General features: G+C 39.8%; 2 protein-coding genes across 2 annotated transcripts in view; one reads left to right on the plus strand and one right to left on the minus strand.

Moving 5' to 3' along the window:
- Positions 1 to 157: 157 nt before the first annotated feature.
- On the minus strand, positions 158 to 1,954 carry esm1 (endothelial cell-specific molecule 1). The gene is made up of 3 exons (XM_062435030.1): positions 1,559 to 1,954; positions 932 to 1,075; positions 158 to 756 (listed from the first exon to the last, which is right to left on the minus strand). Exons 1-3 carry the CDS (start codon positions 1,863 to 1,865, stop codon positions 662 to 664), a joined length of 546 nt encoding a protein of 181 aa, XP_062291014.1. The 5' UTR covers positions 1,866 to 1,954; the 3' UTR covers positions 158 to 661.
- Positions 1,955 to 11,420: 9,466 nt separating this feature from the next.
- LOC133994931 (probable E3 ubiquitin-protein ligase HERC1) overlaps positions 11,421 to 25,574 on the plus strand; it is a 35,873-nt gene continuing 21,719 nt past the window's right edge. The window contains exons 1-33 of the mRNA XM_062434175.1: positions 11,421 to 12,392; positions 13,489 to 13,584; positions 13,680 to 13,862; positions 14,393 to 14,605; positions 14,921 to 15,019; positions 15,120 to 15,216; positions 15,329 to 15,472; positions 15,737 to 15,864; positions 16,177 to 16,321; positions 16,473 to 16,644; positions 16,747 to 16,881; positions 17,141 to 17,306; positions 17,522 to 17,647; positions 18,037 to 18,261; positions 18,402 to 18,554; positions 18,654 to 18,786; positions 19,156 to 19,359; positions 19,446 to 19,667; positions 20,034 to 20,207; positions 20,350 to 20,467; positions 20,677 to 20,794; positions 21,042 to 21,240; positions 21,392 to 21,692; positions 21,793 to 21,835; positions 21,912 to 21,957; positions 22,474 to 22,727; positions 23,007 to 23,204; positions 23,335 to 23,455; positions 23,567 to 23,807; positions 23,931 to 24,097; positions 24,256 to 24,408; positions 24,509 to 24,606; positions 24,854 to 24,949. Coding sequence (XP_062290159.1) covers positions 11,421 to 12,392; positions 13,489 to 13,584; positions 13,680 to 13,862; positions 14,393 to 14,605; positions 14,921 to 15,019; positions 15,120 to 15,216; positions 15,329 to 15,472; positions 15,737 to 15,864; positions 16,177 to 16,321; positions 16,473 to 16,644; positions 16,747 to 16,881; positions 17,141 to 17,306; positions 17,522 to 17,647; positions 18,037 to 18,261; positions 18,402 to 18,554; positions 18,654 to 18,786; positions 19,156 to 19,359; positions 19,446 to 19,667; positions 20,034 to 20,207; positions 20,350 to 20,467; positions 20,677 to 20,794; positions 21,042 to 21,240; positions 21,392 to 21,692; positions 21,793 to 21,835; positions 21,912 to 21,957; positions 22,474 to 22,727; positions 23,007 to 23,204; positions 23,335 to 23,455; positions 23,567 to 23,807; positions 23,931 to 24,097; positions 24,256 to 24,408; positions 24,509 to 24,606; positions 24,854 to 24,949 — 5,940 coding nt within the window. The remainder of the gene's footprint in view (positions 12,393 to 13,488; positions 13,585 to 13,679; positions 13,863 to 14,392; positions 14,606 to 14,920; positions 15,020 to 15,119; positions 15,217 to 15,328; positions 15,473 to 15,736; positions 15,865 to 16,176; positions 16,322 to 16,472; positions 16,645 to 16,746; positions 16,882 to 17,140; positions 17,307 to 17,521; positions 17,648 to 18,036; positions 18,262 to 18,401; positions 18,555 to 18,653; positions 18,787 to 19,155; positions 19,360 to 19,445; positions 19,668 to 20,033; positions 20,208 to 20,349; positions 20,468 to 20,676; positions 20,795 to 21,041; positions 21,241 to 21,391; positions 21,693 to 21,792; positions 21,836 to 21,911; positions 21,958 to 22,473; positions 22,728 to 23,006; positions 23,205 to 23,334; positions 23,456 to 23,566; positions 23,808 to 23,930; positions 24,098 to 24,255; positions 24,409 to 24,508; positions 24,607 to 24,853; positions 24,950 to 25,574) is intronic.

A 25,574-nucleotide genomic window follows, 5' to 3' on the forward strand; every position in this document is an offset into this window, starting at 1 on the left:
AATGGATTGTGCCTCTATTATTCTTATTTAGACAGCTGTGTGTTAAAAACATCCTTTTTCTGGTCTTAGTGCAATGCAAAGTGCAATGAAATGCAATAAAAATCAAATAACAACAGTCGCTTTGGTATAACTTTGGTTTAATTGTAAGAGCGTTTCTTTACATTGGCTGGTGTCATATACATGATGTTTTCCATGTCTGGTTTTCATATATACAGTACAAATAAAATATCATTCTGGAGAACTTCAAAATATTTAATGGACTACAACTAATCAATAAAAAATAATGATGTATCCTACTTGGAAATAAATGCAAAGTTCCTTCTCATAACTCTCATTTCCTAAACAATAATGTATGAAGGCACACTAAATGAGAGAATCAGTCCACACTGAAGCTGATGGGAACAGACCACAGGATCATTTTATTAACTTACTCTACAAAAAAAGAAGATAAAGAAGAGAAATTTAAGAGAATAACATAGTCTGCATATTGTATTAGTAAAGATGATGATATCCAGACAAATGAAGGACCAGACAAATCAAATAAAACTTCCAAATGCTATAAAAAAGTCTGTATCTTTCAAACATAATAAAATATATCTTTGACTTCATTTATAAGTTAATGCTACATTTACACTGAATAGATTCAGTCTGTCAGCACTTGTCAGCGAGGGTTGAGCCGCTTCGGAGCAGTGGATCTGTCTGTGTGCTGATCTGTGTTCTGGGCCGTGCTGACCTCTCCTGAGCCCACCTCTCCCCCTGGTAATAGGCACAGGTGAAATAATTCATTCATCTTTGAGTTTAGAGTAAAAAAGCCGTTATGGAAATGTGCAATCTTATAAATTACTCTTGTTATAACTTCAATACATTCATGAGAATTCACTTATAATTTAAGCAGATTTTTAAAGTAGTATGAATAAACTTAATTGCTTACCTGCTTGAGGCTCAGTCTTAAGCTTGCTGGCGATTTTGGCAAAGAATTTGAGGGTGAGACAAGCTCCTGTCTCCCTGTCACAGATGCCACCTTTGCAGTTGCACGTCTTGCGGCACTCAACCCCATAGGTTCCATATGTACAGTCTGTAAAGAAGAAAATCCCACTATTTTAGAGAAGGTTTCACAGCAATTATAGGAAAAGGTTAGTGTGTGGATTTGATATTGACCCTTATTCAGTCATGTTATACACTAATATTTACTATTAATAATCATAATTAATCAAGGGAAATTGGCCTTAGACAAAAAAAACTTCAAGTGGATAGTTGCAGCAGCATTAATGTTTCAATGTCTTAACTCAAAGCCTCAGATAATGGAAAGAAAATGGGCTAATCAAGTTAAATTATTTGAGGTAAGACTGCACTGATCTGCACATGTGACTCTATAATATGGTAATGGTGCTATTAAATGTGATCATCCATAAAATACAGCCTATAAGACTGTAACAACATAATGGGATTCTGCATTTGGTGCAACAGAGCATCACTGTGTTAAAAATGCAGCATGCAAAAAAAAAAAAAAAAAAAAAAAAAGCATTAAGGCAGCAAGATTGTAAAATACTAAATATACCTTTGCAGATCCCATATTCGTCTCCATAATCGTCCTCATCCTTGTAGAACTCGCAGAATAATCCTGGTCCGCACTTCACCCCGTGCATCCCCGACACTGTGCGGTAACAGTGCTCCCCTCTGCCGGCTGCACAGACCTGGCAACAGCCGCAGTCATCCAGGACCGTCCGTGTGCACCGCTGCGTCCCGCCACACAGCCCCGCGTTGCATCTGTCCGGGCAGTTCACCGCGTACTTGACATTGGTGCCCCAAGCCACAGCATCACGCACAATGAGTGAAGACAACACTGTGATGAGGAGAAGAGACATCACTGGACGGAGAGCCGGGTGAGAGCTGTTGAAAGGCGGCTGTTGGTTTAGGATGAGCGGTCTCAGGGAAGAGATAGAGAAGCGGAGTGCCTCTGGGTGACTTGAGTGGAGTGACCTGCGGTTCATCAGGTTGCATGGTTATCAGCATTGAACAACTTTGTTTTGCACATGACTTGCCCCTCGTCAATTTCCTCATTCCGGTGTTGTCGTCCTTTTTGCCAGCCAGTCCCCTTTTTAGAAATCCGGTTTGGAAGTGGGATTAACTCTGGACCGCCATCCAGGAATTGAAATTCGTGTGACCTGATGTCATAAGTTATCTTTGGTTTGTTTTTGTGTGAGTGACGGAACCCCCAAACCTCCCATTGGATCAGGTCTGTCCTGACTGGCTCAGACTATAAAGAGTTCAATTTTATGTCAGGATCTCACTACATCCCATGATGGGACATTAAGAATATTTAAAAGAAAGCAAATCTATAAAGTCAATGTAAGAATCTTTAATCATCTCATTTTCTCGATTTAAAAAAAAAGAAAAACCACTAACTCAGGCTACACATTGTAACACAACATATCTGAGAATCATTAGTTTTAAGGGTGACAAAAAGAAAAAAAAGAACATGAAATTTTAGACAGAAACCTGCAGGTTATTTAATAATATGGCAAGGTTTATAATTGTTTACTATGCAGAAATGAGTTATTCATCATCAACACATCATTATTCACATGCAAATTAGTGAAGAATATGCATAATGAATTTGCAGTAGATTATATGACATAAAATATAACATATAATCAACTGAAATTATTATTTTTTTTACCTTCAGGATGTGTTAACATTTCTAAAAGAGTCGGATCTATGTATATTCACGTTTGACTGTCTTGTGGTGGGAGAGTGAAATACAATGTTAATTAATTAATTTATTTATTTTTAATGGGTTAGTTGTAGGTTAAGGGGAAATGTGCTCATCAACAAGGGGTATTGGAGAATGACAGCAGGGACAATCACAACATCATTATCATAAGATGTGGCACATTCACTGTGCACATGCAAAAAAATGGGAAGAATTATGAACATTTCAACAATGCCATAAGTCAATGAAAGAAAAAGTAGGACACATAGTTTAGTACACAAGTGTGAAGTGGACTGGTGCCCAACAGCTTCCAAGTGACCCACACAAGAATTTTAAGTAGCCCATTATGACAACTTATGTAAAACAAAGGCAGGAACATCCTCCACTTGATGCCCTTATACTTCAGTCTCTTGAAATCCTTCAGGCTGCCATCAGGCAGGTGAAAAGTTCACTGAATTTAAATAAGCTACAATATTAGGACAGCATTCACAAATCTCCATATTACATTTTCTTGTTGATTGAATTATTAGAAACAGACATTTGGGGCTCGGCTCTCCTCAGCATATGTGCATTAACCAGTGTAATCAGTGATTATTATGACGTCTTATTATTGTATTACTTCAATATTTGTAACTTTGTAACTGTAAATTTGCTGTGGGCCTCAAAAATACTGTCCCTGATTTTATTTATGGCTGCATCTGGCCCTAATGATTATTCTTATTATCGATTAACTTGCTTATTATTTTTATCCACTAGCCAATTCATTTTTTAGACTTTGAAATGTTAAAATAATTGTGAAAGGCATTTACAATCCCTCACAGGACACAGTGATGTCTTCAAATTGTTTCTTTTGTCTGAAAAACAGCCTAAAATGTTAAGATATCCAATAAACTCTCATACATGAATAGGAAAAACAATAAATCATCATGCAAATATTTGGCATTTTTGCCTGAAAAATAACTGAAAAGGTTAATGGATTATCAAAATACTGAATTTTCTGATGATCGATTCATTGATTAATCGTCTCATCAATGCTGCTTTAGTTTTATCTGCAGGCTTCATTGCTGTAAAACCATAACGCACACCCTAATAACTTAAAACAGGGATTCTCAAACTTTTTCACATCATGGATCCCTCAACTCACACAAATTAGACCACCGACCCCCATCTAATAACATTTTTTACAGCTTTTTAGATGTTTTTTTTTTTTTTTTTTTTTTTTTTTTTTTTTTACAGTTTGTGAACTGTAACCTGTGAACAAAATAATCATTACTTCTGTCATTGTGTTACTTATGGATGGAATTATAGTTTAGATTAGGGTAATGTGGGACACTTTTTGCAATTCTGATTTGTTTACCTTATTTACATATGAATCCAATACATTATATCAACACCTAATATTATTATAAAATCCCTGAGATGTTTCCTTGTTAAATCAAAATACATTTTTTGGATATTGTTCTCAAAAGGAACATGGCACTTATAATTAATATTCCTCATGCAAAATCGCTTCAGAATTTGTAGATTTTGTAATCTGGGACACTAGTTTTTAGGCTTAAAAACAGGGGTGATTCTAGGATCAGACCTTTAGGGGGGCTCAGCTCCTAATGAGAATTTGACATACAATGCAAGTGTTCAAACCCCCTGCTACATTACTCATTTCATTAGATAACGTAAATTACAACAAGAATATTAATACATAGTGGAGTGGTCTACTATAGTATATAATAATAATGGTTCAGAATAAACAATCACAGATTTCTACAGAGAGGACCTTAAGATAGTTAATGAACCCTGAGGGAAAGACAATATCAATGACAGAACTATCCAAAGTACATTAAACCTGTTAAAATAAAACCATTCGAACCTTTAGAATAATTGTTTGTCCCACCTCTAACAGACAGGCTTGCAAAAGTAATTAAAGTTGTATAAAATAATGTTAATTTATTTATTTATTTGGCGTGCTGAGATCAAATTTAGAGGTGCTTGAGCACCCCTTAAAAGGGTCTAAAATCGCCCCTGCTTAGAAATACTTTGATTTATACAAAGCAGCCTTATCTGCCAAAACTTTCTGAAATGTGCATACCCATATTTGGTCAGTTTTTAGGTTAAAAAACTAGTAGAATATGTTGAACAATATAACTTACACAGTACGCATATACTGTTAGCTTTAAAATAATCGAATAGAAAAAGAGATAAATGCACGGGATCCTAGATGTCCCACAGTAGTGTCCCATAATCTACCCTAAAACTACCCCTAGTAACCCTAATCCACCCTAGTGAAAATAGCCCGCATTTTCCCCCTTTTTTGCTGGCGACCCCCTGGAACCACTTTCAAAGACTCCATAGGGGACCCCGGACCTCACTTTTAAAGCCACTGCTCTATAGAAGGATGAAGATGAAGATGATGACGTTAGTCCACACTCCGAGGCACACGGTGGCGATAAGTAATCCCACTCTGTGTTCGCCTTCAGTGGCTGAAACAGTAGCAGACGAAGAAGAAGAGGGAAACAGGAGAAGGTTGATATGATATTTGCGTCCAAGGGAGACCTCACTGGGACGGGACAGGTAACGCAAACCGTGTAACTGCGGGGTTTTTTTTACAGTCAAGGTAACCTACATGTCTGCTGTCTGTTGTGTTTATTTATTCATTTTTCCGCCATTATACCAGGGTTAATAAATTGATACGACATTAACGAGAGCCGGCAGTGTTTTGCTGGTAGCTGTCAGCCAACAAGCGGAGGGGCTTGGCCGGGTTTTGACAGCCATGGAGCAGCAGACTAGCAACTGCACTGCAGCCAGCCAGCCTTAGCTCAGCTGTCATCGCAGATGCACAATAATGTTACCGGTGTTTTTGCGAAAGAAAGACACCGGGCGTTTCGCATATTTACGCTGTTTTTTCTCGCTATAGTCTCCCGTCAGAGATGAGGGAGCACGTATAACGCTTACACAATGTTAACCAAGACGCTTTTAAACTGAGCCAGACTGGATAACGTTGTTCATTGTGAATTAATTAAATTATCCAGTCGGCTAACGTTATTAGCATTGATGCCAAAACTCAATGTATAACTTAAAATAACATGACAGCTCAGTGTCTTTATTCCAAGCTGCAGCTTTAGATTATGTATTTGCTGTTATATATTCTGTATGTGCTTTGATATCATCATCTAATGCTGATATATGTATATTAGATATATAATGTTTTTTATTAACAGTCGTCCATGCATTCATTGTCTAAATGTTTATAATTGGTCAGGGTTGTCCTGGCAACAGCGAAGCTCCAATTAAAGGTCCCTTGCTGCTGCAGCAGGTTCCTCCACCTAAATCTGGATGACTCCTAACATCCTTCAGGTCACAAGGGAAATGTAATACTGTACCCTCTGTCTGGGGTCTAGACACTAAGGGGTCTCCTCCCATCAGAGCTCAGGAAGTCACCAAAGAGAGGTGGCTGATGTATCAGGTCCCAGATCCACCCTGACTGACTTCCTTCAGTATAGATGTGAATGGTAGAGATGAACTGATATCAGATATTAGGCCGATATTGACTCAAATAGCTGGATCAGGTATCAGTGACAATTGGCCGATCTGGTATATCATTATTTTAATAAATAATGAATTAATTTGTTCCATTTGTTTTACAGAGTGATTTTGCCTTACACATAAAAGACTGATTCCAGTCTCTTTCACACAGTGAGGCATACAGCTTATTAATTTAACACTGATATCAGATTGGTACTTTTATATCAACTAGTATCCACAGCCCAGGTATTTGTATCAGGACTGCCAAATATTGACTGGTGCATTCCTAGTGGATGGATTTGATACACAGATTCTCCTAATTAGCGGAGTTTCACACTCTGTAGATTGAGGCCGGCTTTCCTGCAGAACAATTTAATTTTGCCCAAATGTATATTCTCATTAATGGAGTAATCAACATGAGCACATTAGTCATTCATTTATTCATTTTGATCCTCATTAGCTTACACATGGTTGTTGTCTTCTTAGTCTTCCTGGGATCCACCGTAACATAAATTATAATAAATAAAAAATCAGCATTCAAATAACAACATCAGTGAGTGTTTTAAATAATTAGGCACTAGAACCAAAGAGAAGTCAATTCAGAAATATTTGTGACAAAAACAAACACCTGTAAAATTAAATAGTCTTCGCTTTAGTAGCCTTGCAAAGAATAATCAGTTTTTTATGAATTTGATATTTACAGCGAGAAGAAGATCTTTGTAAAACACTTTTCATCATACTTTATGATTGTCAAATGTCGCTGATTTACTTGTAACGTGTATTACAGTTGTAATTAAAGCCAGTGTATACTAATATTTCAGATAAGAAATGTGGTGTAGCTCATGACCCCCAGGTGTGGGGTCTATCTTTTTAAAATTTAAAATGAATATCTTCGGTTTTCTGATTGTTGGTTTGACACAACAAGCAATGTGAAGATGTGACTTTAGGGTCTGGCGAATTGTGATAGGCATTTCTCACTTTTTCATTTCAGATTTTTAAATTGAGAGATTATCTCTTTAGAGTAGCTAATCTGTTTTCTCTCTGTCAGGGTCCAATGAAAAGTGTGTGTTACTGCAGCTTATTCCACCAACCAGCCAGCAGCTCTGTCATAACGTTTACCCTCGTCTGTGAAAAGAATATCTGACATTCAGATTCATGTTGTCATAATGTTATAAAATGTGACCTAGTTTCACAGCCGCTCCCCTTAATGTAACTGACATTTACTTTTCATATGTATATGGAGCCCTATGTATTCAAAGTCAGTTACTGATATGGATTTTTTTGAAAGGCATACTATGCAGGATTTGTCATTTGTGAGCGAGCCGAGAAAGAGATAAGGTGGTCGAGAGAGTGAGCTTGAGAGTGAATGCGAAGAGCGAGCGGCCTGAGCTATAACAAAGTGGTGAGTGAATTATTTGCTGGTTGTTTCATGGCTGTTATTTTCTAAAGCACAAATAAACACGTCCACACCTCTGCAAAACCTTGCATTAAGGTGCTGGAATGTGTGTTCATGCAGCCAAAGTGCAGGCTGTCCACTGTGGTCTCTGCTTTACGTGTATGTGTGTGACGCTCAGCCTCGCCCTCTGTCAAACAGTCAAACCTGTTCACAGACAAGAGCTAGTCGGAGACAACGATGTAACCTGGCCTCTACGCTACAAGTCCCAACCTCACACCCTGCAAACTGTTATTGGCTGGAGGCTACACCCCCCCTGCCCAACGCCCAGAAACATCCCAAACATGCCAAAATAATAAGAAAATACAGCCAGAGGGTGGGGTCTCTGCAGACTTCTAGTGGGTCGTAAGTGATGATTGAAAGGGATAAGTTATGTATGTGTTGATACATTGTTTTTTAGGAAAATCCTGCACACTAAGGGCCTGATTTACTAAAGGTTTGCGTGTGCAAAAACGTGTGCAAACTTGACATCACCCGCAAAAAATGTGCAAGCTGATCTACTAACGCAGCGCACTGAGGTTTGCGTCTTTCAACTGTGCAAGATGATACGCGCTGTCCATTTAGTACGTTTATCATTATGAATATTTAATATGAGGCGTTTCAACCCCAGTGTGCAAAATACAGGGAGAAGAAAATGCAAATATGTTATTTAGCACGCGCATTGCGATTTACCAAACCTGAACGTATTTTTTCTGACACTAACTGCGTTTATAAATAATACCTTTTGAAGGACAGGTATTAACCGGCTGCGCACTGGGCACAGATGACTTTTGTCACTGTGGAGAGGAGGAGACGGAGGCACAATGACAGAATACGCACAGGACGGACTTTTTCCACCTGTGTTAATAATTTTGTAGTGGAATATTTTTGGTTTTACTAACAGCATTGACTTTGTCACAAATACTTTCCCATATGTCGGTTTTTCTGGTAATAATTGTTTTTGTTATAACTCAATATATTTGTTAACCTCTTCCACTAGAACCTGATCACATTTTATTTTATGCTTGCAGCTTTCTGCTCGTCCAAACTCTCCATAAAGACACGCAAAACCCTCATTTAAATACTGCTGTCTCCACCCTGTTGCACCTGTTTTTATTTACGCAGTTATACCTGCAAAACGCACGCAAACGAAATGCGCAATCTATTGCACTGTACATGCAATTTAGAACCCACTATTTGGGATCTTAGTAAATCAGGCCCTAATCCTTTTAAAGATGATTTGTTTGGGGGCATTTTTGCCTTTATTTGACAGTCAGTGGAGAGAGACATGAGCTGCAGTGAGACAGAGATGTGGGTATGGCATGCAGTGGGCATCCCGCAGCTGGGAGTCAAACTCTGGATGTTACCATTATGTGGTATGCGCCTTAGACCACTGGGACGCCCCAATGATATGGATTATTGATGGATGAATGCTATTAGTTTTATCATTAGGCCCCAGGCCTGCTCAAGAGCCCTTATGTTTTTAATGGATTTTAAATAGCTTACTAGCAAGTTGCTAAGATATTTGGCTTTGTAATTAATAACCCAGCCGGGTTATTGTGTATATTTGTTGTAAATACTCAAGATATGTTGACATTTGTGAACTGTGTAGTCTGAAGAAGAAAAAAAAAGAGTGTGCCAGATTCCTAAGAGGTGTCCAGATAGTTTTTAATCCAGCGATGGTTGCTGGCGGTTGCTCTCTGGTGGTTGCCTGACTGAAGAGCCCATTACTATATCAATGCTCGCTGTTATTTTTGGCCTGAGTGGAAACCATATAGCCCTGCAGGCCTCAGGCAAGAAAAGAGGGATGAGGTTCTGTGACTGTTGACTGTGGTCAAAGAGGCATGCTCACATGTTTGGAGGAGTGTAACTAGCTTACCCTCACTCCTACTGGTTCATTTTCTTGCACAAGTTATAGTCATAGCAGGAGTTTCAGTCATGACATCAGAGTATATGTTGTACTCTGGCAACAAAACAGCTGATTTCACTGGTTGGTTTAGCCTCAACCTGGTGTGTTGTTAAAACTCTCTTACCTTAGAGTCCAGGTCTGAAATTGTAATAAATAATAAAATAAATGTAATAAAATATCTGGAATTATGACACAGAGGAAATTGCTCATGTTTGTCCCTATAGAGTATAGACACGCACAACATATGTGTTTTTTACGCACGTCTAAACAATGTCGCGAAACAGTAGGAACGCTTGAGACGGCCTGAGGTGAAGGAGCTCCTTGTTTCACAGCTCTCTGCTAAACTGTCACTTGCCACCGGTTCGCAGCTAGGTACCGTTAATTAAATAGCTATATTTACCTTATTGTCTCAATGACATGTACTGAAACAAATGTGTATTTGACACAAAAAGGTAATTTATTATTTTGGCTGGTAAAAAATGCTAGGCCAGTGGATTTGTTCATCTACCAGGTGGGTTAAAAAGTTAAAGTTAGAAGTTAAATAATTAGTTAAAAGTCCATTGTTTTGCATTGAAATAATTCTTTCTACTGTAATATTAGCTTAGTGGGTGTCAAATCGACTACTTTTTTTTTTTACACTTTTAAATTTTGAAGGCTGAATTTACCTTATCCACATGCTCTTACTAATGCTATGAGAATGTCACGCAACTAATATTCCCATGAAATCGCCCACCAGTCTATGAATGTTGGCTTGCATATTGTGACTGTCATGGGGACTATCACGTCTCAATCTCCATTTAAGGATTACATGGTTTTCAGGAAACTGAGACATTTCCTTGACAGTCACTTAAAAATGCAATAAGATAACTAAATATGTGTAGTATGTATTTGTTAGTTCTGGGACAGCTGTTCCTTCGGAGCTGTATAATATCTACTTCTTTCTTCTTTTTATTTATAGGCTTGCTTTGTGAATATGCCTAACATTTGTATTTACCTTCTCAGATGTGATGATATAATATGTTTCTATTTGAAACTGAATATCTTTGGGTTTTGGACTGTTGTTCAGACAAAACAAAACATTTTTAAGATCTAACCACTGACTTTTTTCTGATGCTATATAGACAAAAGTATTATTTGTTTAAGTGAGAAAATAATCTTCAAATTAATTAATAATTAAAATAATTGCTAGTTGCAGCCCTAGTTTGTTTGTGAAGCAGACTGAATTGCACAACAGACAGACTAGGGGTTAGGTGGAGCCCCAGTGGTCTTGCATGTGATTGTATGTCAGAGCATCAGGTGACCAATGTGGAAATGATGACTATGACATTTTGACCGAGACTGAGAATATGAATGAATTATTGCCAGGGGGCTCTGATTACTATCGCTAACCTCTAAAGCCTAACTATAGCACGTCATATTATTAAAGTAAACCTCTTAAATTATACTAAACAGAATGCTTCCATTTTGTCTTGAGTGGCACAACAGCTCTCAAGACAAAAGTCCCCTCATTCATGTGTATGTGTGGATAATCATTGGGTGAGCTGACCTATTTCAATAATACCCACTGTGCCTATAGCAGTAGCCTGAATGTACAGTATTTTGGGAAACTGCCAATACAGAGGAGAAACGTGACACCTTGACGCTGGACTTTCTTGGCAGGAAAACACATTAGAACATTGGCTCTCTGCGGTAAATGTTGCCTCTGAATTGATGACAGATAAAAGCGCCATTTCATTATGGCAATCAAGTGTGAGGGAGTGATTCATGTGAATATTATTAGTGCATCTAAACATATTATTTCCCTTTCTGTTTTTCAGGTGAACATCGAGTATAGATAATGCTCAGACATGGTGCCTTGTCAGACCCATGTGTTGCTGAAGTGGCAGGAGCACTTCAATAGCTCCTGGGCAGCGGAGGACAGCGTGCACGCAGCCACAAGGCATGGAGCTGCTGCACTCTACAATAAGCTCCTCCACAACAAGGAGGTGGTGACTCTGGCCCAACCTGTTCAAGAGCTTGTTGGCCCTCGCCTGCCAGACTTTGAGTGTGAGTCCTGTGCTTCTGCTGAGAAAGAAGAGTACCTGTCATCCCTGCTTCACAGCCAGCGATGGCTGGCTCACCGCATGCTGACGCAAACCTCCTACACCCTGGGCCTCCACCACAGGCTCGTAGTACTCCAGAGGATCTACTACGCACTCCACACTAAATACCACGACAAATTCCGCGTGCAGCTGCCCTCCCAATCCACTGACAGCGGGACAGAATGTGGGCAACTTGAGCTGGCCTCAGAGCCCTGCCTGCCAGGGGGATCATCCAAAGTCAAGTCAGGTACAGATGTTCTGATAGAGATGGGTGTAAGGACAGGTTTGAGTCTGCTCTTCTCCTTACTACAACAGAACTGGCGGTACGCAGCCTCTGTGCATCCTGAGTCAGTGCTTTGCAATGACGTGCTTGCAACAGCATCCTCTGTGCTGGCCTCTCTGCCTCCACTCTCCCTGGCCAATGAGAATAAGATCCCATCAGTTGGGCTGGACTGCCTGGCGCAGGTGGCTGAGTTCCTGAAGAAAACATCTGTGAGCAGTGGTACTGGTGGGGCAGACCCGACTGGTCGGAGGCTAGCGCTGGAGCTTCTGCTTGGCCTGGCCATGCAGAGAGGCTCTCTGAAGTTTCTGCTGGAGTGGGTGAAGGTTGCCTTGGCTGCTTCCATGTCCTCCTGCAACTCAACACTGTCTTCCTCCTCTTCACTGAGCTCCCAGCACTCAGCTGGTGTGGGCTTTGATGTCATCCACCAAACTCTTTTTCAAATGAGGCAATATTCGGTATGTCACGTTCTTCAGATTTGAACCTTTTCTTCTGACGGTTTTTCCCCTTTAGTCTATTATCGATTATTCTTCCCCCTACTATATGCTTCATGTACTCTGTTGAGCCACAGCTGTTATTACCAACACCAGTGCTGCCTATGTTACAGCCTAGTTTTTGAAATCTGAACATGTTGAGACTGTAACCTGGGATCCTATGTAATAAACACCAAAGGTCTAATTTTACGGGAAACGTTGACTTATCTTTATTAAAGGAAGGTCCTGTTCTCTAATACAGACACATCATAAAGAAAGGCAAACAATAGTATGTTGAAGGAATGAATGTTTGTGTCACTTCAATGTAGACATTCTGCTTTGGCTTGTATAGCATTTTGTAATAATATAATAACTAAGATTGCATATATGAATTTCCAATAGCAGCAGTGGTTTCTTCATAAAATAATATGAGATAACTCAAATGCACATTTATAAACATACTGACAAATCAACCCCATTTTCTTTAAAGAAGAAAAATGCCTCTTCACTGTCATAACAGTCATCCCTGCTGTCGACTAGCCGTTTAATTTGAACTCATTTGAAGCTTTGAGTGATGCATTAGTGTGCAGATAAGGATTAAGACTGAGTCAGTCTTCCTGCCCTCTCTAGATATGCGTATTGAGCTGGCTAATCAGCTTTGTTATATTAATGTGCAAATGACAGCCAGGGCTAGGTATTGCTAGCAACCTCATGATGCTGTACATATATGCCATGAAGCAGGAAGCCAGTATGTGATACTTTTCATGATATACTGTGTGCTGATTTTGCATATTAACCACATCCAGTGGGATCGCACAACTTTAAACACTCGCTATCTCCACTAGCTTGGATTTCTACCAAGAGCAATACCTTTTGCTTCTTTGTTTTTGTTGACCTCATCCTGTGGTAATTTTGGCTCATTCTGATACTTCTGGTGTAGAAATCCTAACAGAGTAAAGATAGCAAACAAGAAATGTCATGCAATTGATTTACTGCACTGTATAACCCACAACACAGTGAGTCACATTTTATATTAAGATACGCACTATAGAAGGCTAAATATAAATCTTTTGTTTTCCAGGGTTTCCGTGGGGACTCTGTCAATACTCAGGTGCTGAAGAAGGATGCAGATGGACTTTGTCGTCTCTCCCAGGCAGCTCTATGCCTGTTTGAGGAGGTGGGACTGAGTGTAGTTGCATAATATATCAACACTATTATGTGTTACCTGTTATTCTTCACAGTAACTGACCTAACTATCCTCCTCTTTGGCAGATTTGTAATCTAGCATCCTACTGCCTGTGCTCATGCAGCACTGATGCAGCTGCTCCTGGTACAGAGAGCGACACAGTGATGGTCTATGTGTGGGGCAGCAACAGCAGCCATCAGCTGGCAGAAGGAACTCTGGAAAAAATCCTGCTGCCAAAACTGACGCAGGGCTTCAGTGATGCCCAGATGGTATGGCCACCCACAAGAACAAGACTAACATTGACCACAGGTGTCACAAGTTAGTGTGTCACTACATTATAGTGTTATCCAGCATATTCAATCTGAGTAATGCATTTTCACCTTATCTTGAAATATGGTTTAAGAATTCACAATAATATTTCTTCCTTTCGTTCTTGTAGAACATACATAGCTGTACTCATCTCAAGTCTATTTTCAGTAACATTAAGTGACATTATAACACATTCCTGTCATTTCTTGGATTATTCAAAAAAGTGTATTCATTAAAACTATCCTTCTACCTTAAAAGACCTTAAAATATTGGTATCACTTAAACCCTGATAACACTCCCACTGTATATATGGTACTGACATGGGTGGAGAAAACGAAAAGCACGGCAAAAAATTAAAAACCTTTTTATTTTATTATTATTATTATTATTATTATTATTATTATTATTATTATTATTGTTATTATTATTATTATTCTACCACTTCACACCCTTTAATGTCCTTACTTATGTCCCTGTGTCCTTCTTTTAGATTGAAGCAGGCCAGTACTGCACCTTTTCGGTATCTGCAGATGGTTCTGTGAAAGCATGTGGAAAAGGCAGCTATGGCCGTCTAGGTCTGGGGGACTCCAACAATCAGTCTATGCCCAAGAAACTTGTGCTGGAGCCACATAGAAACATGAAGAAAGTGTCCTCCTCCAAGGGCTCGGATGGCCACACACTGGCCATCACTTTAGAGGGAGAGGTAAGAAGTTAGAACAACTGCATGATGCTGGAAAAACTACTAACTTGCTGGTACTGTATATATTTCAAAAGATTGTAGAGTACACTTTTGACTATATGTTTCTACTCTTTTTCTGTCACATAATATAAATAAGTTGTGTTGTTTACCCAAATCTATTAACCCAAAACATTGTAAAACCAAAGTCGTGGTTTTACATTTACTGTTTCTTTCATTGGCATTATAGAGATAGATCCACTATATCTGAAGTTATTGAGATATATCTGATTTTATATTATATTTATTATGAAATAATATCTATTCAAATATTTCTTACAGGTGTTCAGCTGGGGTGATGGAGAATATGGAAAACTGGGCCATGGCAACAGTGCTACACAGAAATATCCCAAAATCATACAAGGACCGTTATTTGGCAAAGTAAGCATGTGATATTAGCTTGTAAGGGAAAAGATAGATGCGAGATTGTAGATGGAAGTTGAATGATGAAAACCCATTTTGATAATTGCACCTCTTCCAGGTTGTCATTTGTGTGTCTGCTGGCTACAGACACAGTGCTGCTGTTACTAATGATGGAGAGCTTTATACCTGGGGGGAAGGAGACTTTGGCAGACTGGGTACACACCTTATTTCTCAAGTTGCTTACACTTATTAGTCCCAACAAATTCAAAATGAAATCTCAGGTATATTAGCAATAACATCTGTTGTCCTACGTTTCTCTCTGAGCAGGACACAGTGACAGCCAGAGTCGGAACGTGCCTACACTGGTGAAGGATATCAGTGGTGTTGGGCAGGTGGCTTGTGGCAGCTCCCACACTATTGCTGTGGCACAGGATGGACGTACTGTGTGGTCCTTTGGGGGAGGAGACAATGGTATGTTGTCAGATGACATGTGGGATGATTCATACACACAAAGCAGCGTCTGTGTGAACTGGTTATTTTTATTTGTGTACAAAATGTGAACATTTGCTTGTGCATTTGCTCTGTGCGTTTTTTTAAAAATAGCACACAAATAGAATTCAATTTTTTAACCTCAAGGACAGTCCCGCTGCAGTATTGTTTGTTATACATCACAACAAAAATGTGTTGAGCTAGCATGAACTATTGCTGCTACTCAGAAATGACTCACCCTTGCAGGTAAACTAGGACACGGAGACACCAATCGTGTGTATCGCCCCAAGGTCATAGAAACCCTGCATGGATTCATCATCAGGAAAGTGTGTGCTGGCAGCCAGTCATCTCTGGCTCTTACCTCTGCAGGACAGGTGAGCTTTTGGGTCAGACATGGTTTTTCAATGTCAGAATTAGCTAGTAGCAAATCACTGTGTTTTTTACTGGCTCAACTTAAAATCATATTTGCACCTACAGCCCCTGGACAAAACAGTTTATTCTTCTGAAGACAAAATCTCAATAGAAATATTAAAATGTTTAACCAACAATCAGGTCTAATATAATATTGCCTCTCTCAGTGCTTAATATTCAGTCCAAACAATGTATATATATTTGATTTGAACCATATGCAAAGAAAAATAGGTCATTAATCACTTAATTTGGGTTTATCTATGTAATTTGTGCAGGTGTTTGCGTGGGGCTGTGGCTCATGTTTAGGATGTGGTTCTTCTGAGACGACCTCACTGAGGCCCAGGTTCATAGAAGACCTGGGTATCACCAAGATCATTGATATTTCATGTGGAGACAGCCACTGTCTGGCTCTGTCCCATGGTAAGTTATAATCAGTTATTTAGATGGATTATTAGAAAACATAGCAACCTTGATTTCAAATTTTTTAATTTTTTTATTACAGGTTTGTGAATCGGATTTTAAAGTTGTAAATGTGCTCAGACTGCAATATATGCTGTTCTCCTTTCATCAGAGAATGAAGTGTACGCGTGGGGGAACAACACCATGGGCCAGTGTGGGCAAGGCCACACTTCTACACCTATTACCAAACCTAAGAAGGTGCTTGGTCTAGAGGGCATTTCCATCCAGCAAATCACTGCTGGCACTTCCCACAGTCTGGCCTGGACTGCAGTTCCAACCGATAGGTAAAGCATTGTCTCTGAAACAAATTATTTTCTATAAATTCTGATATATTTGTGCTGGTACAGCTGTTACCTTTTTTAAGTTATTTGGCCTTTGTTTATCAGGCAACTGGTGGCCTGGCACAGACCCTTTTGTGTCGACTTGGAAGAGAGTACATTCACCTATCTACGCAACTTCCTAGAAAGTTACTGTGATGGCATCGGGAATGACACTCCCCCTGCCCCATTCATATCTAAAAGGTATCCAGATACATTAACACAGTACTCATTACTTACAATAACATACTTATTTCAAGGTTGTATTTTAGCATTTACATTTAAAGCTTCATTCATTATACAGGATTACAAGCAAAAAAGTCCTTATGTTGTTGTGAAAATGTAATTCTTTGTGCTGGACTCTGATCGTTTCTATTGAGTTGAATGTAGTTTTTATAACATTGCATCACCACCAACTGCAGAACACAGGATGCTCTTAATGCTGCCTGTACCTCTTCCTCAGGGACCACCATCAGTTTCTTTTGCTGTGCATGAAGCTGCTGTCCATCCACTTGTCCTTGGCCCATGCTGGAGGCACTGGTGCAATGGTTTTGGGGGCCCAGGGTAGGCCCCTCAGGAACCTGCTCTTCAGGCTTATAGACACCAACATGCCAGACTCTATACAGCAGGTAAATTAAAAGGCCGCCTTTATTATTTTCATTGCTTATGCGGACATATGACAGGAGCTATTGTTGGCGTCGGCTGCTGGTGTAATAACCAAGATTATAATATAATATGGATTGTATCTAAATCAGTCTGTGAACGGGATTGTTATAGCCTGCATGTGCTCATTTAGTTGATATGTGTCTTTTCAAATTGTGCTGATATTCTTGTCCATCCTCAGGCAGTTATGAGCAGTCTATCCATCGGGGCGTCTTTGCTGCTGCCTCCTCTGAGGGAAAGAACAGAACTGCTCCTCTCCCTCCTTCCTCAGGGCCCCCAGAGCTTAAATGTCCTTTCCAAAGGACAGGTATATATATAGTTATTTTCCTGCCAATTAAAAAAGGCCTGTGTGTAATTATGGCAGTGCTGCTCATCATTATCATCTTTTTTGTACTTTGTGCAACTGTTAATAGATTCATTGTCAGGAATATGGTCTACACATGTTTGTGTAAATGCAGGGAATGCATTATATTTAACTTTTTATGATAAGGTATGTTTTCTACCTTCGCTGTATGGTTTGCCTCATTATATTATGACAATGATCCAGATAGACAACAGTTTGTCAAAATCATAGCGCCAACTTGCCGTTGCTGGGCAATATGTGTTGAAGACTGATTGGATGTTGTGAGAACAGGTTGCTGTAAAAATGTGATTTTCTTGACAATTCTCTCCTTCTTTTCTCTGTGTCTTTCATAGCGTCTGCAGTTAGACATGGTCCTCAGCAGCCTTCAGGACCAGAGCCATGTAGCCTCTCTGCTTGGTTACAGCAGTTTGGGGGAAGTGACAGCCCTGGGGCCCCCTCTGACACCCGCTATGACAATCCGACCACCCTCTTCTTCCAGCTCTGTTGAGGCTTATGACCCTTTGCATTTAGCAGAGGTGCTGCTCAGAACCCTTCTGCTCAGCATAGGCTTTTACACGGTATGGAAAGAAGACCTTGTATGTAACTTTGTATCGTATGTTTACTGATGAGGGAAGGATTTATCATATAACTTTTAGGCAAATATAGTGGATTGTTTTCCCTGTCATCACAAATGTCCTTTTTGTACATATTCATGCAGGAGCGGGCATTTGGGGAATTGGAGAAAAATAGTGACAAACTGCTGTCCAGTGACAATCAGGGACAGACTGATCCTCCATCTCACTTCCACCAGCTCCTGTCTGGACTTCACAAACACCTGCTTGCCCATTGTTACATCCATTCCAGCCCAGAGGTACGCTATACTTAGTGAGGAACACAGAAGTCTTATGCTGATGGGTCTCTGCAGTCACATCGTTGCTTTTATGTTCACACTGATTCCCCTTTTCTGTAGGATGACAGCAGTGTAACACTGCTTTGTGAGCATCTTTACCTGCTGCTTCCCTGTGCTTCTGAGACACTGAGGAGATCCACCAAACTGTTGAAAGAGAGTTTCCTGGACAAACAAATCATCAAGAAGCTGCACAGTAAGAAAAATGGCTGTTCTGTGAGTTGTTTTATTATTTGCACGGATCTGGATAGCTCTTTTATTTACCAAAACAAACCAAAATCCCTTCCTTGATGTTTTTATTTCTATTTATTTATTTCTATTATGTTTTTTTAATTACTAATTGAAGGACTGTTCCAAACATTTATACAGCAAATTCCTTAGCTGATTCTTCTCTTAAATCTCTGTCAAGTCCATATATTTTAAAGCAGTGAACAGTTGGGCCACTCAACACTGATGTGCCAATAGATCTGCTGACAAGCATAATCTTGTCTATCGAGACTATATTCTTCCGTTATTTTTATCAGTCACTCTAATCTCCCCCTCTCCTCTCCACCTCTTGTCCCAGTGGTGTTGTACAACTCAGTTGCTGGCAGCCTGCTGTGCCAGGTTATGTACTCCTTGCTGCTGCTGCCCCTGGTCACGGTTCAACCTCTTCTCAGCCATTTACTGGCCTTGTTGGAGCATCTCAATGACTTCAGCAGGTTGCTGCCAGAGACAGGCCTGCTGGAGGAACAGGAGCTAGGGATGGAGGCTCAGAAAACCTGCACAGGTCAGTAGAATTTTGACTATAGTTTTATAAAAAGGATCACCTTTTTTATCGATGACAATAATGCTAACAAGATATATTTCTGGTAGATAAAGGTGAAGAAAACACATGTCCTGGACAGCAGCAACAGCAGGAGGAGTGCAAGTGGACTTGGCTGTTGGACCTGGAACGGTCTGTAGCGCTGGCAGTCGGCCGATGCCTTGGTGGTATGTTGCAAGGCCTGCCGCCCTCACCCCAGGAGAAAACGTCAGAGTTCTGGCTATCAAATATCCTCCTCAAGAACGGCCTTGAGATGGACTTTGAACAGCTGGGTAGGAAAACATACTGCCTTCTCTCAAGTCTTTCACATGTGCTAATGTTTTGGCAAATACTTTCCAACCTATCCCCTGATTTATGTCCATATTCTGTTTGGATAAACTAGAAATAAAACTAATATTATTGTTAGCCACATTCAAGTGCTTTTATTAGGAGGTTGGCTGTAGAAATAGATAGGAAATATGGAGTTAGATTGAGGGGACTTACATGCAAAAAGGTCCCCTAATAGAACCAAACAAGGGATGATATGATCACATGGTACAGATTCTAGACCATTTATTTATGCAAATGAGGAAATTAACTTTATTTTAGTTTTCTTTTTTTCAACGGTACTACATCCCATTTCATGGTTTGTCCTGTAGACTCTAGCATGGCATGGCTGACGGAGGTTGCCCTGCTAGGCAGTAGTGATTCCAGGCTGGCAGAATTGAGTCTGAGTGAGGAAACCAGGACTTTACTGGAACTGGCACTTGGATCCTCCAGAGGATCTGCAGGTGACCTGTGGCGGAAGATGGAGGAGTACGCTCTCAGCAAAGGTACCTTGAGTCACATTTGTCTTTGTGGATGAGTGCCTGGGTGTGATTGACTGTTTATGATATTTAAATTCTGGTCATTAGACTTGCGTTTTCCCTTTTCATGACTTTGGTGTAACGAATCTGTGTTATTTTGCTGTGAGAGCAGAATGGGAGAGTGGGGGCTCTTCGGGCGACTGTTTGCTGCAGACTGTCTGTCGCTGCAGTCTGGCTGCACTTTTGAAACACACTGGGCTGCAGGATGAGGCCAGTGTGCAGGACAGGTCAGTAACACAAATATTTGCAGGATACCTATTCCTGTGCATTTAATTCTGAAACCCTAGAAGGGCTACAGTTGTAGGTAACGTTGATGTTTATTGTTTACATTTTTAAAAAACAGAATTATGTGCGTGAATTATTGCATAACTTCTGTACTGCAATGCAGTGCAATGCTAATTATCCACTCTTATTTATCCATTCTCCTTTGAGACAGATATGAGCCCTGTGAGATGCTGCTAGATGTCTATGAAACAGTTTATAAAATCAGGAGCACTCTGTTGGCCCATAAAAACTCTCCAAAGACCTCACAGGTGCAGGCTGCTGCCAAACAGGTATCATTATGAAAATTTCTCCACTTTGCACCATAATCAAATATATTCAGTACAGATATTTTTGACAAAGATAAGCAGTTATAGAGTAATACAGAGTGATTTATAAACAATATAAACCCAACAATAAACAGTTTTCTTTCATCACTTTGTTACTACATTAAAATTACTGCATAGAATGATTTAAATTGATTGTGATAGAAAATGAAAAAAACACATGTGTTTCACGACACATTTCTTGAATTTGCAGACCTCTCAATCTCCACAAAGTCCTGAGTCAGACAGGCAAGAACCAAGTACCTCACAGGACCAGGCAGGAAAAGAGCAACAGCAGTCAGGAGGTCACTGTAGCCGGGAGGTGCAGGTGCCCCCAACTCCCACAGCAAACCACAACCAGGAAGACATTGCAGAAGAGGACACATTTAGCAACAGTCGTATGTACCTGTCAGGTCAGGATGGCATATCTCTATTCTGCCCTTTTTTCCAGCAATGTAAAAGTATCATTCGGTTTGTATAGGTTGACAGAAATAGACATAACACATGTACATACATACACCATTATTATCACAATGATCTCAAAGGTCGTTCCTGTCTCTGCAGAAGTATTGGAGTCGTTCATGGCTACCCGGGAGGCCATGCAAGTACAGCAGAGCGTGACTGTGTACGAGTCCTTTGGTACTTCCACCCTCCCCAGCAGCATGGAAAGCCCTGTTAGCCCAGAGCGGGAGCTGGATCGCAAGCAGCAGTGGGAAAAGCAGGGAGAGTCTGATGAAAGCTTGTCTTTTCCTGCTGCCTGCCATCTGGTAGTGTCCCGCTGTCTCTTCCTCCTACTGGGGGTCAGGCCTGCTTGGGTGGAACCCAGCGAAAGGGAGAATATTCAGGCAATGAACAGCAGAGCAAGGTAAAGTCTGCATCAGGCTGTGTGTGAGTGATTTGTTTCAATGCCATTGTATTTAAGTGAGCTGTTTCTGCACTAACTGTCCGTATCATCCTACTTTCAGGAAATCAACAGAACCCTTGATGATGGCTGATAGCAGAAAACAGGTAAGTCTTTTACTGTACCAATATTTGACCCTACAACACCTTATCACTGCTAATATACTGTGTTTGTCTTATTTAGTCTGACCAATCCAAAACCACCATGGGATCTTCAAAGAATAAAATTGGTAAGTGGAATAGTTTGTTTCAGTTAATGCACTTTTTGGATATTTCATACTCTACAGTACTGTCTTAAAGGAATAGTTCAATATTTTTAAAAACAAGTGTATTTACTTTCTTATTGTAGACTTATATTAAAAGATTGACAACACTCTCAAATGTGCCTTAAGTCTAAGTAAAAATTGAACGGGAAAAGCGATAATTAGTTGTTTTACAGTTCGTAATGTGCAAGACTGTTTCGTTGGCCTTGTGCAATGATTTCCTGGGGTCTTGTCATCACTGTGAGGCTGCCAGGCACCCAGCAGAGACTCCAGGAAGTCACATTGGCAGGCCAAGAGATGGGCTAGCTGTTTCCACTCTCTGTCCCTGCTCTGAATGCAACTTTTTTACATAATAATTTGATTTTGTTTCTTTTGTCAGGGAATATCATAATCATATCACACAATTTTTTCTTTCATAACCCCCCCCCCCCCCCCCAAAAGAAAACCCCAAAAAAACTTTACATCTCTTATCTGTCTGTTCAGGCTTACCTCTCTGCTCTCTGGGCATCATGAAAGATGCTTGGGATCGCCTGAGACAGTGCATCAGCCCAACCACCGCTATGCCCCACTATGGCAACAACACTTTGTTGATTCTTAACCAGGTGTTTAACTTTGTCTGTGGAAGCTTGTTCTACTCGTCAGCCTCCTCACCAACACTGCCGGGTGGACAGACTTGTAGTCAGGCAGATCCGAAGGCCATTACTTTTGCCATACTGCAGCAGCAGCAGAGGGCTGAGGTATTTAGGTTTTTCGTCTTTTATAAAATTTGTTTAAAAAAAATGTAAATTATTATTGTTGAGGAATTAGAACACCTGCAGCTGTGTTTGTTTGCCTTCAGCAAACCTATTTGTAGCTATTATGTTTGTGGTGTTTCTACATCTTTTTAATATAATAACAGATGTAATCAACCAAGTAGGACCATGTATAGGTGTAAATTATTAAAAACCTGTAACAAATGATTGGAAATACAGAATAAATTTCATTTCCAATTAACAACTAACTTTTTTTTTTGTCAGGTGCGTCTGGAGGCTTTTTGTCAGATGTCATCCTTCCTTTCTAAGATGGAGGAAAAGATCAGTGGTTTCACAGTGTCCCCTCAGTTTCCTACATTATTACAATCGGTGCAGCTCCAATTCCTCTCTGGATGCTTTGGTCTGGGAACACAAATCATTGGCTCTCAATCGGGAACTCATTATGAGATGCAGCATTACATGGTACATCTAATAATCATGCTATAACAATATTTGTGCAGATGTTTATACCATCAGTAAATATGGAAACAAATAATACTCTCAAGAGCTAAAAAAAAATTGTTGTATAAATTACTTTCTTATCTCGACCCAGTCTGGTACGCATTCAGCTTCCATGGATACACAAAGAGAGCTACAATCTGCAGCCCACACTTTCTACCAGCAGGTGGTGTGTGTCCTCAGGCAGAGAGTCCTGCTGGAAAGAGAAAATCCAGGTTTGTTCATGACACATTGTACTGCTCCCCATTCATTTTGTTTCTTTTTTTGCAGCAGCAGCAGCTTTTATTTTACTTTGCCGAACTTGATATTGTCTCTATCACACTCAGGTTCCTGCCAGCACCTTCTCCTAGCCACAATGTTTGCACTGAATTTCTGCTACCAACCAGTGGACCTGGTGCTGGTCATTGAGTGTGGCATCCTGGAAATCCTTTCCATGCTGACCAACAACAGCTGTGCACTGATAAACCAGGGCTGGTATGCAGCTTCTACATCTGGAACTATGCTACTAAGCGGAGCTGTCAGACTAGCTTGTGCCCGCCTGCTTCAGATATTGACTGTAGCTTCAAGGTGAGAATGTTGAGACAGCAAACAGCTGTAAAGAAGCGTGCATGACCTCCTCTACTGTTTAATTCATTGAAAAATGACTGTGAAGTGTTTTCATTTGCATAACAAATTGTTCTGTGCTCTCAGCTCCTGTGAGGATTTGGTACCCATGGATGTATCCGATGCTCTAATGGAAGTGATGTGTGAGCAGCTCCAAAATATCTTGTACACTTTCCAGCAACAGCAGGCAGCAGAGAGAGGAACAGCTGAGAGGACAGATCTGGACTCCAGCAGCAAGAGTGCAAATCTAGTTGGTGTGGCAAATTTAGCTATGTTAAACTTTGTTTTTTACAAATTCCTGTGAATGCAATGTTATGAAAGAGCAGAATTAAATGTATTATTTGTAATTTGTGGAATGTGTTATCCCTCCTGGTTTTGTGTACAGTTTTCCTTCTGTTTTTTGCTGTTTTAGGAGTGGAAAGCAGCAAAGTGGTTGAATCTCAGCTTGCAGATTTCCTGGTGTTTCTGAGGCGTGTATTGTCCTTAAGAGTGATGAAAAGACTTTCTACTTTTGTTAAATGGATTGATCCACTCATTGCCATTATTTCCCACAAGTGCTCTTCAGGTAAGACCATTTAAAGTCATAATTAAAAACAGCATTGTGGTGCAGTACTGTTTACTGGTTTTTATATTAATTCTTTGTTCATCACCATCCCCCTTTTCAGGTTCTCCATGCTTCCAAAATCTTCGCACTAAGCTTTTGGCCTTCCATGTTTTAGAAAGACTGTTACCTGCTTGTTCTGATACAGCTCAAATTCAACAGGTATGATGTAAAAAAAAAAAAACAAATTAAAAAAATTTAAAAAAAGTAAATGCCACATGCAATTGTCTGTACTACTCTTCTACTACTACTACTTCTACTGAAATTATTGAATTCAAGTAGATCAAGAAGACATTCCGCATGAAAATTACAGGCTCCCTGACATGACGCATTTGCAAGTTTGAAATTGTATATATTTGTATAGCGCAATGCATTATCCATTAATTGTTTTTTCTCCATCTTCTTGTAGATTGTTAAACATCTCTTTCAGCTGTTGTCTGTTTATATGTGGGAAGAACCACTAGCTGAGAGGAACCACGAAGAGACAGCTGATAAAGACATGGGGGTAATAGTCAAGTATTAGCCACTGATGTCCTGTTTAGAAATCAGCTGACCTCAATTAAAATAAGGAAAAAATAGATGATTCTTCTAATGTATTGAATGTATGTATTTGTCATTCTCTGTCATTCTTTTTGAAAAGTTTTCTCAATTTTCAGATATTGCAAATCATTCCTGTTAATGACTATATGTTATTACTGACCCCCATTACAATATCAAAAAGGAAAGCTGTTCATGTTTAAAAATAGTGAATGGATGCAGCAGTTTTAAAAGTACAAAATGCCTTGTTTAAGAATGAGTGAAATGCACTCCTGGCAGTAATGAAATGAACAGATGGGCTTGTTCTCTGTGATGGGTGTTGGGTGAAAAGTGGGGCTGGACAGAAAAGTGAAACAAATTTAATTAGTGTGAATAATAAAATAATAGTGTGAATATAGAATATAACACTACATTATAATATGATAATTTTTATTTGGAAATGTGAGTTGCTAATCATTTATTTACTATAGAACTCCGTCAGCGAGTCAGTCAAGTCTAATTGGTAGCCATTTTCTTTATATCACATTTTGTAACCCTTTACATTTTCATGGGATTTATAATTATAGTGAATTATGTACATTTATGTATTTATT

The sequence above is a fragment of the Scomber scombrus genome, chromosome 15, assembly GCF_963691925.1.
Source record: "Scomber scombrus chromosome 15, fScoSco1.1, whole genome shotgun sequence".
In the NCBI taxonomy this organism is placed as follows: Eukaryota; Metazoa; Chordata; class Actinopteri; order Scombriformes; family Scombridae; genus Scomber; species Scomber scombrus.